Genomic DNA, 15844 nt, shown 5'->3' on the forward strand with positions numbered 1-15844 from the left:
TTTTGCACTTGTTTTGCTAGCATGGGCTTTTTCTCCAGGTGCAAGTAAGGGGTTTGCTTCTAGACCAGGGGTCGGCAACCCACGGCTCTGGAGCCGCATGTGACTCTTTCGTCTCTGTGCTGCGGCTCCCCGTGATTTGTTAGTTTTTGAAATGTAATTCGAAATTTGAAGATTATGGTGATCTTGTACCAATCTAAATAAAACATTGTGGAGACCCCATTTCCTGGCACATCCGAACCAGCTCACAATTAGCCACCGTTCCGGCTAAGGGAGATAGCCTACGGGGGTTTGTGAGTACGTGTCTTTTGGAGCATCCGCGCCCACGGGGGGCAGGTTGAGGGAGGCTTTAAAGCAAGGCTGTTTAGTTCGAATAAAGTTATCTTTGACTGCAGTGTCATTATTTTAGCGCTGCGTGTAGCACACCGCTACAACGTTTTTTTAAACACTATTAATATACATCACCACTGCCAATGCCTGACACCCGCCAGTGCGCGCTTTCTTTTAATTCTTCGATCCAAGGTAGGCTAACTATGGAGTAACCTTCAACCCAACGTCTTTTTTTCGGAGTTCAAAATGTTTTTGTTGCATGCAGAAATGTAATTTCGTTTGCTCTGCAGGAGTTCATCAATTTCATAAATGCAACACATTATAGTTTGTTTATACATAGCATAAAGGCAAAAAAAAACCCCGTTGTATGCAGTGTTATTTCATTTTAAATGTCAAACGGGTTTTGTGGCTCCCAGTGTTTTTTTTTCTGTGGGAAATAGGTCCATATGGCTCTTTCAGTGGTAAACGTTGCCGACCCCTGTTCTAGGCTGAGTTCCAAAGGCACAAACTCCTGATGACAAACTCCATTGATTTCAACGACTTCCTACTGGATGACACCACATTGTTTGCCAACTGAATCATGAGGATAACAGAGGGTTATTTGTAATTCTAAAATATCACACTTCAAAAAGAAGCTTTTTGCCAATTGTTCCCACCCTTTAAAGAGCTGGGCATTTAATTCCATTTCTTCACCCTTTTTTATAACCTGAGTTCAACTATTTATTCAACTTCATTTTCAAAGACATTCAAATCTGTTTCCACAACATTTCAGACTGAAAATTCTACATCCAGCCTCCCACCTTTCACAGAACTGTAAGGCACAGAACAGACACTTTTGGCCCACTTTGCTCATGCAAACTGTGATGTCTATCTAAAATAATACCATTAAACTGTGTTTCCTATCCAAGTACCTATCAAGCAGCTTTCAAATGTTGCGATTGTATCTCCCTCTACCTCCTCTATGTTGTCTAGCAGTTCATTCCGGATAACCACTACCCTTTATCCGCAAAAAACTTAACCCTTGGATCTCCTTGAAATTTCTTCCTTCTCATCTTAAACTGGTGTCCTCTTGCACAAAACTCCTCTGCCCTAGACAAAGGATTCTATCTATCCCACCTCAATTTTGTAAACCTCTGTAAGGTCACCGCTCAGGCTCTAGTGTCCCAATGAAGACTAACCCATGTTACATAATTTCTCCTTACAACTACAGCCTTTTTTCCAGGCAACATCTTTGAGCATGATCTCTATACTGCTGCCACATTCTTCCTATTGTGCAGCAACTTGAACAGTACACAATATTCCAAGAGCTGTCTAACCATGCTTAGCACAGCTGCAGCACAACATTCTTTCTTTGCAAGAGCTTAATGCTCCAAGTCTTACTGGAAAGTGCTTTGAGACTAATGTATCTGAATAAAAGGAGTCTCTTAGTTATCACAGTACATTTCCCCATCTCAGAAAAGGCCTTTTCATTTAACTGACTGAGAAAATGCCAACTTTCTGATAAGTGAAGGACTCCAACAAGAAGAGGTAACTTCTGTAGATTTAGCCAGCAACTGCATAAAGACAGTTTCACCAGCCACACTGCTCTACAACATTAATATCCATAATCAGCAAGGTCACTTCAGATTCAGCATGTTGTTTGATTGCAGCAGACGAAGTCAACATTAAATGTGAAGGAAAATAATTTTAAACAAATTGTAGTGGACATGAAGCTGGTGGCAGTTGACTGGGCCAAGAAATAAGATTTACTTGGAGGATACCAAAAACCAAAGACCTTCTGGTTCTATGTTTCACCCCCAAGTACTCCACCTGTCTTGCCCTGGTCCAAAAAATGCTAATCTTAAGGCATGATCTAGATTACAAGCATCTGGCCTGAAGGATTTTAATAAATGGAAAACACAGTTCCATCATTTCATACTTGATTCCAGTATAAAATAGAAATCCATTTCAGCGTGCAAAATACAGCAGATGTTGCATGTCCTGCAAATTGCAACTGATGCTAGGTTTGTTGCTAATGTAAAGTGGAGATAGTTAGATTTTGGTTAAACAGAGATACAACTGGACATGAAGCAAAGATGGGTGGGATGAAACTAAATTAGCAGGTGAGGCAATATGAATTTACACACACACACCCCCCCCCTCCCCCGGCACAATCAACAATTCTTCAAAACAAACACTACTTCCCAGGAATCAATTTAGTTAACCTTCAATGAATTGCCCCCATAGCTAATGTATCCTTTAAATATTAAGAGCTTAAACTTCACAGAGTACTCCAGGTGTGTTGTCATTTAAACAATAAGACAAGACTTTCCCTAAATTTACACTTGATCCCTTTTGCAATATAAATGCACCAAGTAATTAGGAACCCAAATTGAATGTTGTATCCTTACATTCCATTTGGCTTCACACACAAATTGCTGGAGGAAGTCAGCAGGTCAGGCAGCATCTATAGAAAAAAGTACAGTCGATGTTTCGGGCCAAGATCCTTTGGCAGGACAGTCCTTCTAAAGGGTCTTGGCCCAAAACGTTGACTGTACTTTTTTCCACTGATGCTGCCTGGCCCATTGAATTCCTTCAGCATTTTGTTTCTATTGTTTGGATTTCCTGCATCGCAGATTTTTTCTTGTTTGTAATTGGATTCCATTTGGCTTATTTGCAGTACTTATAGGTGTCTCCCACTTTACAAAAGTTTGCTTTACGCCACTTCGCTTATACGAAAGACCTACTTAGTACCTGTTTACGCTAACCAAAAGAAATCTGAAGAGGATTTTCACTTTTACAAAAAAGGCGCCTGCTTTAAACTTGTGTTTACCCCAAGAATGACTACCATGACCATGAAGCCTTGCGCAGGCAGGTGTGTGCACATGCGTGTACATGCCGATTTTTACCTAAAACTCGGTTTTGGCTAAATGTTCCCAATTCTGATAAGTGAAACTACACTGTACATACATTATTTCTACTTTATATAGGCTTTGTATTTATCATACCATTCCTGCTTTTACTATATGTTAGTGTTATTTTAGGTTTTGTGCGCTATTTGACATGGATCTGGGAACACTCAAAAATTTTTCCCATATAAATTAACAGTAATTGCTTCTTCGCTTTACACCATTTCGGCTTACAAAAGGTTTCATAGGAATGCTCTACTTTCGGATCGAAGGGGAAACCTGTACATGCTAACTATCCAGCGGTGTTCTGCAGATACGCAACCTATGTACTACACTTGTATTTTTAGGACTAAAACAGATAACTTCACATTTCCACACATGCATCATAAGAAACAAGCTTGGAAATGCCCGAAGTGGTGCTGTCTGTGCCAGATCATTAGTATCCATTGGAATCAGTAGAAGACTGCAAAGACTGGAAGAAATCAGGTAAGGTGGCAATTTACTTCAGTGAGAAATTTATTTGAGAAAAAAGGATCTAAATAGGGTTATGAAGCAAAGAGGGAAAGGTAGCACAAATATCTAAATTGCTAAAACTTATGGCACTTATTAATAGAGTCATAATGAAACACAAAATTATAGAGGTCAAAGTTCTAATCAGAAAAGTTATATAGCCTTCATCACTTCAGCTTTACTCTATCCCTTCATTTTCCCACTATATTATGAGGAGAACTGAGTACTGGAAGGGATGAGTAACATATTTACAAGAATTATAACAGAATTACAAAATTATACCCATCAGGAAAGTATGCTTTAGAAAAGACAATGATGACCTGCTGCAGGTATAATAAAATGATGGATGTTGTATACTATTACATCCCATCAATATATTACCATGAATTCAGAAGTAATTTCTTCAGAGAGTGCCGAGAATAGGAACACAAAACAACTGGACTAGGTGAAGCAAACAGCAACGATTTATTTAAGTGTAAGTTAGTTATGAGGGATAAAGGAATTGGAAAAATGTCTCGTATGGAACATAATGGCCTATTTTAGTGCTATACAATGCAAAGGTGGGCAATGGTTTAAAAAAAATTGATTATGGCCTATAGCTTTCACCAAGTTACCTGCTGGCATGCACTTGCTGTCATTTATGCTGTCCAAGTATCATTAAAAATCAACAAGCTTTTAATTGTACTCTTATCATTCACATTTTTCTTATGTCAAACGTTCAAAATCCAGAACTTCAGACTATACCGTGATGAGTTATGAATGATGGCATCATCAAATAACCATTCCTGTACTGGAGGAGGTGTAGCTGTGAACTGACAATGAAACATGGCATCTTCCTTCTTATTCACAATCTGGTCCTGGGGTCGGATCAAAGGCTGAGGAAAACTGGCATCTGCAAAACAAAGACATCCAAATCTTAGATTTTGTTTTATACAATTCAATGACTTGCTTAACTTATGACTATAGCTCACTTAGCTGCAACATCAGAAAACAGATCTTCCACAAAGATTTATCTAGCTGCAAAAATTAGATGGGTCCACAGAATACATGCCAACATAACTTGACTGTGGATGAGGGTAGTTGGGGATCCTGGTAAATACAATGAAAGATTCTTCAGAGTCCTAAAACAAATGACGCAGAATTTAAGCACAAGTAGAATATGAACAAAACTGCTGTTGCGCAGTGCTGCTGCTAAACATCACACTAAATAAAAGGATGTTTCGGGCTCAACAGTTTTGAAAGAAAATGCACCAGGGTTATACATGAAATGGAGTTATTCAACGATATAGAAAGACAAGATAAAATAGATTTTTACAAGATAGAAAATGATGATGTGATAAGGGCATTTAAGATATTGAGATAATGGACAGGTAGATAAAGACATCGATAGCAGATAAATCAGGAGAGGTTTGACATACATGCATGTTGAGAGAATGCTTCCCTGAGAAAATATAGATCTAGGGGACCTATTTAAAAAAGAGTGGTGACAAACAATACAAAATTGTGCTCAAAGGGTTCTAAATACTTACAAGTTTCCTCAAGGTGAAATAGACGCAGATTCTTTGAATGTTTTAAGGCAGAGATAAATTCTTGATAAACAAGAATTTATCTGCCTCTGCATTAAAACCAAGTTCCTGTCTATTCAATCTCAGGATGTGTCAGTCAAGAATTACCTTATTCTCCTGAAAAATTTGCAGAGAAACAGGATTCCTTAAATAAATAACTCTTCTCATTGCCCAAGCAGACTGTGGACAATTCTTTCCCGAAATGATAAGGATTTGTGTGTTTTTTAAACCATACGTGGTTCAGAATTGGATTAATTACCAGGGAGAGTAGTGGAAACAAATTGAACTGTTGCATCCAAAAGAGACCTGGATAAATAACTAAAAGGAGCAAATTCATGTGGAAAGTGAGCAGGGAATTGGGACTCAATGGACTGCTCTTACACAGAGCCGGCACAGAGTTTGTGGGCTTCATTGCTCCCTCCCATGTTCTAACCATTCAAAGATTTTGTTCTATCAAGTGCATAGTTGCAACAAGTAGTTTAGCTTTGCACAAAAACACCACTACCCAATACCATGAAAAGCAGTTAAGCCATCCAGCCAGTGTGCAGTGCCATAAATTAAGAACATGGTTGATCCTATACCTCATGCCACTTTCTTGCACTAACTCGTTATTGTTCACATCCTTTAATATCCAATAATCTATTGATCTTCCCAGAGATTTAAAGATTTACTGACTGCAGATGAGGGTAGTTTCCCCAGAGACAGAAACTTCTTCTCAGATTAGTTGCTTGGTCCTGAAGGGTCTGTTCTTTGAGACTGCAACCTCTGATTTTAGTATAAGTTAATATTATCCCTGCATCTAACCTTTAGTGCTGTAGAATTCTGTATGTTTCAATGAGATCATTTCTCATTCCACTAAACTTGAGTGCCACCCAGTCTGCTTTATCTCCCCCTCAGTGTACAACCAGCAATACCACAATGATGCAAACTATATGCAGTTTATTGTCATCAGACTGTACAAATATACAACCAAATGAAACAACATTCCTCTAGAATATTTAAATATTCCTTTTCAATTTAACGGATTTCATTCTTACCATATGGATTTCAAGGAATATAGTCCCACCATGTTGACAGCTTTTGTTTGAAACTTGCTCATCCTACCACGTCTCCTTTTTCCCAATACTACGATTATCTTAAGTAATAAAATGGCTACAAGGACAAATAGCCCACAAAATATCAGCTTTAATTGCTTCAAACATAAACTTGGCTAAACAATTCCAGGGGAGATTGGGAGGATATGCAATTTTACAAGAATGTTCACATTAACCAGCAGACAGCCATTAACCAGCAGACAACCACAGCACAATCATCATTTGATGATCAAAACAAATCTTCTATACATTACTGCTAGTAACAAAGGAGAACAGTAACATGCAATCAAAACATACCTTCCTATTCCTTTATCCAGTGATCCTCAATCAAATGTAATTAATGAATTTTCCCAGTCCTCATCTTTCAACCTTTGCCATTTCTACCAGTTTCAAACAGGATCCCACCATATCTTCCTCTCTCATAATCAGAATTATTATCACTGACACATGCTGTGAAATGTTGTTTTGAGGCAGCAAAATACAAGATAAAAAAAAAGGAATAACAAGGTAGTGACCATGAGTTCATGAACAATTCAGAAATCTGGTTCTTAGGGGAAGAGGCTCTTTCTGAATTGCCAAGTGTGTACCTTCTGTACCTGCTCCCTGATGGTAATAAAGTGAAGAGATCATGTCCTGGATGATTGGGGTCTTTAATGATGGATGCCACCTTCTTGAGGCATCACCTCTTGAAGATTGTGAGGAGGGCTGTGCCCCATGACGGAACCAGCTGAATCAACAACCATCTGCAGCCTCTTGTGATCCTGTGCATTGAAAGCTCCATACCAGATGGTGATGTAACCAGTCAGAATGTTATCCACAATACATCAATAACATTTCCAACTCTTTGATGACTTCAAATCTCCTCAAACTCCAAATGAAGTAAAGGTACAGTTGCACTTCTTTCATGTTGTTGGGCCCAGGATAGATCCCGAGATGCTGATGCCCAGAAACATGAAGCTGCTTACCTTTTCTATTGTTAACCCCTGAATAAGGACTGGTGTTTGTTCTCCTGGTCACTCTTCGCTAACTCCACAATTCCTCGGTCATGTTGAGTGCAAGATTTCTGATGCAACATCACCCAACCAGCTGATCTCTCTCACTCCTATACATCACCACATTGCCATCAGAGATTCTCCAGAGATGTCATTGCCTATTTTAATAGTGTTTGAACTGTGTCTCGCCACAGTCATGAGTGTAAAGCAAGTAGAGCATTGGATAAAGCACACATCCTTGAGATGCACTTGCAACATTTGCCAGCGAGGAGGAGATGATATTATCGAATTGCACTCTGTGGACTCCCAATAAAGGGAAATACAGTCAGAGGTGCCAGTTATGAAGCTTGATGATTAGTACTGAAAGGATGATGGTGTTGAATGCTGAACTGTAATCAATAAACAGTACCCTGACATATGTTTTGCTGCTGTCTTGGTGCTTCAAAACAGAATGTTGAGCCAGTGAGAGACTGCATCTGCTATAGACCTGTTGTGGCTGTAGGCAGATTACAGTATTTGTGAGTGCTACTAGGCAGAAATCATTAAGACAGCTCACCCTGTTCTTTTTGGGCACCAGTGGGAACACTGTTATTTTGAAGAAGTTGGGAACCTCCAAATGCAGCAAGAGTTTGAAAATGTTCTTTAACACTCCAGCCAGTGGGTTGGCACAGATTTCTAGCACCCTGCCAGGTACAACATCAAGAACTAATGCCTTTCAAGGGTTCACCCTTTTAAAGAATGCTCTGTCTTTGGCCTCAGACAAGAAATCACAGGTCAACAGATGCAGTAGGGATTCACTCGGGCATAGTGTTATTTTTCCTTTTAAGGCATGCATACGAGACGTTGAGCTCAAAGTGAAGAATCAATGATACTTCTGCTGTTAGATTTTGCCTTATAGGAAATAACGGCATGCAAACCTGCTGCAAATGTCATGCATGCATCCACTTATGTTTTTAACTTCACTCAGAATAATTTTATCGCTCTCACGATGGCCTCCCTAGGCTGTACCTGGACTTCTTGTAAGGTTATAGATTGCTGGTGTTGAATGCCACAGATTGAGCCCCCAGAATGCAAATTTCCTTGTTCTTTCACAGCTTCTTGAGAAGACTCAAGACTCACGTTCTCAAAGGCACACACTCATCCATACAGGTCTTGATGAAGTTGGTGACAGTCATGGCATAATCATTTAGATCAAAAGATGAATTATTGAATGTGCCAGTAGTAGAAGAAAAGGCAGGTGACCAGATTTGCCAAAGTGTGGGTGCCAGTGGCATGTTAAGTGTTCTTGATGGTAGTGTAATAGTGAGTGGGCTGTCTTGGATTCCACAGGTAGATTGTCAGACATCAAGCTAGCCTAGATGAATATCCCACCATGATCAGGAAGAGATCACGTTGTGCTGTCTTGTGAATGCTGATCAGTGCTCAGCTCCTGTACTGCCAGCATGACATTTGCCAAGTGTGGATGTGCACCACTACCAGCATAACAGCAGAGAGAACAGAAGACACCTGTCCACCACATGCTTTGGGTCAAGTACATAGGACTGAGACGGAACTTGTACTCTGTGCATCACAATAAGTTAATCATTAAGCAATCACTGTCACCTCTGCCTTTACTTGATGCCGCCGTACGGTTCATATGGTTGAATGTGAAGCCCTTGGGCTGCAGCACTGCATCCAGTGATCTGGGAGTGAGCCGTGTCTCTGTGAAGTAGAATATACAAAACAGTCTCCTATGGCCCTTTGGTACTGCAATCTTACTCATAGGTCATCCTGCTTATTTTTTTCCCCACAGACTCCATATATCCGAAGGCACAAGAGGGGTTCCCCGAGCTTTCAGCTGCTGTACTCGTTCCCTGGGTGGTCTGAGGTCTCAAATCTGTAGGGTCTGAAAATCACTATTACTTTTAAAAGACTTGAAATAACATTATTTACTGAAATCCCTATGGCTGTAAATTTCAGCTGTGGTAGTTTAAAACGGCAGTACAGTTGATTCAGGTTAATTGGGTCATCAGTTAAATTGGGGGGCAGCCATTCATTTGGGGCAACAAAAAAAATTGAGAAAATAGCTGGGATTCCCTTCATTTATTTGGGACACTATCCCACTTAATTGGGGCAATAGACTTTTGCCAAACAGTTTCTAACTAGTGTCTGTCACATGCACTTGCATGGCAACTGGACACTGCACTGTGCTTGGAGTGAATGGTTTTAAATAGTATTATTTGCATGTGTTTGTGTTCAAAAGCACTGATTTTTGTCACTGACAGTTGGTGAGAAATAAGCAAGAAGACAATTCACAACTGTTTTGCACACTGCTTTAAAGCTTTAAGACTTCGAGATGCCAGAAACGACTGGGAGTGAAAATGAAATAATTTCACTACTTCAACAAATTAGGAACTGTGAAGAATTGGAAGATATTGGCAATCATCGACAATATTGCATGAAGGCAGTCCATTATCTGCACTATGTGCCTGCGCTGATTTTGTTCATTGTGTACACTGAATGACTTCCTTTGTTGTTAACTATTAGGAACTGATATAAAGTTTTATAGTTCAGCAGTAGTATTAGTATTGTTGTAATCCATTCTGTATTTCATTCAAATACAAAGTTTGTTATTTGGTTTGTCTTTATGGCTTTTTAATTATTTCCATGAAACTGGCTAATTGGAGCAGCCACTTAATTGAGCCAAATGCAGTGGTTCCAATTGGCCCCAATTTAGGAATCAACTGTATTTGATAACTTGCATGGAGGCTGCATACTAAACGCCACTACTCTTCAGCACCATCTCTCTCTCTCTCCTAATGCACGGTCCATCCTCTGAGTGATTTCCTGGTCCACTCATCCCTCCCCACCCACCCTGTCCCCGTGCCAGGCATCTTTCACTGCACCTCCTGTAGTGTACAACACCAATGCTTGTACAACACCATGCACTTAACCGCCAGCCAGCGACCTACGTGGCTCTCCCAAGTGAGGCAGTGATTCACATAAATCTCTCCAATATGCTCTATTGCATTTGATGCTGGCAGTGTGATCTCCTCTGCACTGGCAAAACCAAGCACAGGATTGATGAAGCAATTGTTTGCAGAGCACTTGCATTCTTGTCTGTATTCTCGTTGCATCTCATTTCAACTCCCCTTCCCACACTGACCTAAATGCCCTTGGCGATCATCCTATCACAGTGAGGCCAAACACAAACCAGAAGAACAAAACCTCAAACCATCTGGGTATCTTATGGCTCGATCATAATACTGAATTTTCCAAGGTCAGATTACCCACTCCCCATGTACTTTACCACCCCCACCAGTCCACGTAGGGTATTTGCTATCATTTCCATCCCCACCAGCAACTGTTACCTAGAATCATCACCCTCCCCCACCTGGATTCTTTTGTTTTCCATCCACATACCCATCTCCCTGGGTTTCTTCCCCTTTGGCTCATCTCTATCTTCTTCCATCTGCTCATCAACCCTGTCTTACCTGATTCCACCTATCACCTACGAGATCCTGCCTCATCTTTCCTATGTACTGGTTAAATTCCTTCAACACTCAATAGTGAGTCAGAGTTTCAACCCAAAACGTCCACCATCCTTTGGCCTCCATAGATGCTACTTAACCAACTGAGTTATTCTAGCAGTTTATTTTTTAGCATCTGCAGTCTCTTGTGCCTCTATCTAATAAATCATTGAGAGTCAAACTAAATAGAATAGAATCTCAATAGGATGCATTTTTTTAAGTCAGCATTAATAGATAGCTATTGATAAGAGATAAGAAGCATGGCACTGGCTAATGTTAAATTGCATACAAATCTATTACAGTTAATTGTGGAGCTGTATCCCATGTGTGGATCTAATTTGACTGAGGATCATCAACAACTAATCTAACAGAAAGAGCACCAAAGAAAAAAACATCAATAATTCTCAGATAAGTTATCCTATTGGTAAATGAATTTCAATATATTTATGTGTAAAGGCGATCGAAGATGCAAGAAGCTTGCATAAGACACTTGCAAACAAACCAGCTATATACAATATAAACTCATTTATATTTAGTAGCAACATTGAGTAAGGCTGTAAGAAACCAAATCCAAAGTAAATTACACTTACTTCCACAGGACTATAATCGGAGGTCAAAAAATTCTTACACTTTGAAAATAATCTTTGAGACCAAACCAAGTTTGAGAACTTCTGGTCTCTACATTGAATCATGGACAATGATTAAGATTTACAAGTGCTGCTACCTCACAGTTCCAGATACTTGAATTCAGACCCAACCTCATCTGTGCAAAGCCTGCACATTCTCCATGTCTGCAGGTGCTGAAGTATAGACCCATATCCTAAAGTTGCTCTGGTAGATTAGATGAGATTACCTTTATTTGTCATCAAAACATACAGTGAAATGCATTGTTTGTGTCAACAGCCAACAGTCTGAGGTTGTACTGGGGGTGATTTGCCATGCTTCCGGAGACAATATCGCATGCTGACTTACTAACTAGGGTTTTCTCATCTATCTTTGGAATGTAGGAGGAAAGCCGAACACCCAGAGGAAACCCAAGCAATCACAAGAAGATACAAACTCCTTACAGACAGTGGCAGGAAATGAACCAAGTTGTTGGCACTATAATAGCGTTACACTAACCATTACACTACCTCGCTGTCCTAATAGACTAACTGGCTACTATAATCTGCCACTACTTGGATAGGTGATCAGAGAATCACTGGGAAGTGAACAGGCACCCTGGGGAAAAAAAGGCTGCAGGGAGGTAATTGGAGAAATGGAATTGATGGGCATGCTCTGAGAACCAGCATAAACTCAATGGGCTGAAAAAAGTTACAATAGAAACAAGTGATAAAATCACATCAAGGCGAATAAGCTGGGATCATTTAAAAAGGCTGTGCAGTGACTTGGATCAAGATCTTAATTTTAAAAGGCTGATGGAAGTAAACAACTTAGGGGAAGTCGATCATCTAATGGCTATAAATATAACACAAACACGAAGGGAAGTCAGCAGTCGGAAAATTATGTTGCAGGAATTATTCTTTTGAATAGCTGACCAAAGGATTAATGAGGGCAGGGCAGTAGACATTGTTTACATGGACTTCACAAGACTTTTTGACTAAGTACCTCATGGTACCTCATAAGGTGAGATCACATGGGATTCAGAGTGAGCTGGCCAGCTGGATGTAAAGTTAGCTTGGTGAGAGGAGGCAAAGGGTGCTACTAGGGGATTGCCTTTCAGATCAGAGGACTGATCAGTAGTGTGCTCTAAGGATTGGTGCTGGGTCCATTGTTGCTTATCTATGTTAACAAAATGGATGAGAATAAGATGACATAAGGAGTTGAATATGGCGTCAGAGGTTTTTTGCGGACATGGGCAACTTCTTCCGGTTCATCTGTGAAACAGTTTAAGTGTCCTATTCTCGTGTATCTTTGTTCCCTTTCCAAGGTGGCTGGGGTTCTGTCAGAGTCTGTGATCTACAGCTGTGCTCAAACAGCATCCTTCATGGACGGTATGTACTCACTCTTCAGAGTTCGCCAAGCAGCCTGTGTTTTGGGACCTCCAGGAGTGGTTAGGCACTCGTGACATGCACCTTCGGGTTGCTGGCCCCAAGGACGACCAGAAGCATCGCAGGAGATTAAAACAGCAGCTGTTGGAGCCTCTGCATTCCAGCAGCCTCTCTCAGTGGTGTGAGAGCATTTGTTGATTCTCAAGTCAGAGGAACTCAAATCAGTGACAATGCAGACTGTCACAGCCAAACAGCAGGATGTTGGCCTTCCCTCTTGCTGAGGAAGGAGAAATACCTCTCTCACCCTTCTTAGTGAGAGAGCCTATTGAGATGAAGTGATAGGATGGACAGTAGATTTTGATGGACTTTAGATCATGGTCTCTGGGAGCTTACTATTGCATGGTGGGTGGTGGAGGGGCTGATGCTTGCTGAAATAAGTGGGGGAGGGTTGATGCTTTTGGTCCTGCTTGTGCATGGGGGGGGGGGCTTTTGGGTTCTAATATTTTCTGTCATTCATTGATTGGGGTTTCTCCCCCTCCGCAAAGAGCAAGGATTTCAGATTATATACATTCTCCGTTATGAAATTGAATCACTGAACCACGAGTAGTGAGTTTGCAAATGACATGCAGATTGGTGGTGTGGAGGAAGTGAAAAGGGTTGTCCTCACTTAGAGGATCCAAACTGTGCAAAAAATGAAAAACAAAAGCAAATTCAGACAAGGGAGAAATAATACATTTTGGGAATCTAAACTAGGGCAGGATATACACAGTGAATAACAGAGCCCTGGTAAGTGTTTTTGAATAGAGAGACATAGGAGTAAAAGTATATATTTCCTTAAAGTCATGATACAGGTAGACAAAGTGGTCAATATGGCACATAGCATGCTTGCCTTCATCAAATGGGGTGCTGAGTACAAAAGTTGGGATGTGATGTTACACTTGTACAACACATTACAAGACCTCATGTGAAGTACTGCCTTGTACTGTTGAGTGAATACAATTATGCTAAGAGAGCAAAAGAGAGATTCAGTCCTGTGGCTGGTACTAGAGGGCTTGAATTATGAGAAGAGACTGGATAAACTGGGACAGTTTTCCCTGGAGTAAAGGAGACTGAATGAAGGAGTGACCTATGGAAATAAAATCATAAGCACATAGACAAGATGGATGGTCACAAAGTGGTTCCCCCCCACCCCCCAAAGGATAGGTGAACCTAAAACCAGAGAGCACAAGGCTGAGGTGAGAAGATTTAAAAACTAGTTTCTCCACGTAGCGGGTAGTGGCTAAATGGAGTGAATCATCAGAAGAAATGGTAGAAGTACAATTACAACATCCAAACGCTATTCAGCAAGTTCGTGGTTAGCAAAGGTAAAGAGGGAAATGGGCAGACACAGGTAAATAGGACCAGGTCAATAAGGCATATTAGTAGGCATAAACTTTGGACCAAAGAGCCTGTTTCCATGCTCTGTAACTATGAATTTGCCCCAAGGATAGTTTGAACATATAATATCTAGGCAATAGTCCATCTTTTGTGTGCCCACAGATATACACAAAAGAGTTTTGACTTCAGGTCAGTGACACAGAAACAGGAAATTACAGGTTATTGAAATAAAGATGATACAAAAGGTACTTCTTAATTTTATCCCTCAATTGCCTTTTTTCTAATTAAAGTGTCTAACTACAGCTACTGTGATGAATCTGCACAGTAGAAAAAGAGTTCCAAGGTACATTAAAATGTAAAAGGACACAAGGGAATAGCGAACCAAATGACCCAACAAAAATGACCGAAAGATTAATGGAGGCAAGTGGAGAAAGAGGAATCCATGTAATTTCTCATTTAAACACTTCTAGTGGTGCAGCAAAAGAAAGAAAATGCTTACAAATGGCTTGATAGTGCAGTGCTTGGCTAACCTGATAAACCTAGAGGACAAGACAAAGAAACTATAAAATACATTCCAATCCCATCCAACATAGTTCAAGCATTTGAATTCCGCTTTGAAAAGCTTCGAAGAGAAAAACAAACTGTCATTGGGGAAAGCTGATCACAAAACATTAGATTTTCAGAAATCTCATTGTGCAAACAAAACTTTTTTAAAAATAGGATTGAAATGCCATCCCCATATTGAGCCAACTGTGCACTTCTCTCCAAAGGCCAAGCATCAGGAAGTGGTTCCACACAGGAATAAAGTTTTCGGAACAGACATCCTGAAGCATGAAATAGTCTTTCCAGTGGTCTTGATAAAGCTGAAAACAGGGTCAAGCAACTCCCAATGAGTCAAGTTATTAAGCTTGATCAAGAATGCAGTATTAGAAGGGAGCAGATAACTTAGTCATAATGCTATTAAACAGGTACCTGGGTTCTCAAACAACACTTGAATTTTGTGGAGTAGTTCACATGAAACTAATCTGAAGAAATTTCTTTTACAGTCAGGAACCTTGGGCCAAAATACAAAACAAACAGTTGAGCAGCTCAATGGAATTCACAGTTCCAGTTTTCAAATACTTGTTTAATTGATAGATTAATTTTGATGCATTTAATTAAATGAACTATTTTAAAATATCTTATCTTCTGCTGACATGATCTGGCCAATGCTGGCATGGATGGGATTAATTAGCAATCTCTTTTTGCCCTTGATAAGACAGTGGTGAATTGCATCCAAATCAGTAACATGCTGGAACATTTCAGAAGACACGAGTCAACCACACAGAGTTATATATTGGCCATATGAGATGATGACGACGACAACAGCTATCTTCTTATTAAAGATAAGAGTAAATCACTTCTTTATGGCAATCTAGTAGCTTCTGTAATCATCTTACTATCTGATTGGCTTCTGCAAGTCAACCTACAAGGAGAATTATCTTATTCAATTCATAATTCTGCATTTATATCCATTTATCAATGGTATTTTCTGCATGCATTTACATCATTACTCAAATCAGTTAGAGTACATCAACAAAGAATTCTTAAA

General features: G+C 40.0%; 1 protein-coding gene across 2 annotated transcripts in view; it reads right to left on the bottom strand.

Moving 5' to 3' along the window:
* The window catches only part of LOC132400980 (inactive tyrosine-protein kinase 7-like), a 180076-nt gene that overhangs the window by 60394 nt on the left and 103838 nt on the right, over positions 1 to 15844 (bottom strand). For both annotated transcript variants that reach the window (XM_059982637.1, XM_059982636.1), the window contains exon 5: positions 4470 to 4617. In XM_059982637.1, the coding sequence (XP_059838620.1) occupies positions 4470 to 4617 (148 nt within the window). The remainder of the gene's footprint in view (positions 1 to 4469; positions 4618 to 15844) is intronic.

This window comes from Hypanus sabinus, chromosome 10 (assembly GCF_030144855.1).
Source record: "Hypanus sabinus isolate sHypSab1 chromosome 10, sHypSab1.hap1, whole genome shotgun sequence".
NCBI classification, from domain to species: Eukaryota; Metazoa; Chordata; class Chondrichthyes; order Myliobatiformes; family Dasyatidae; genus Hypanus; species Hypanus sabinus.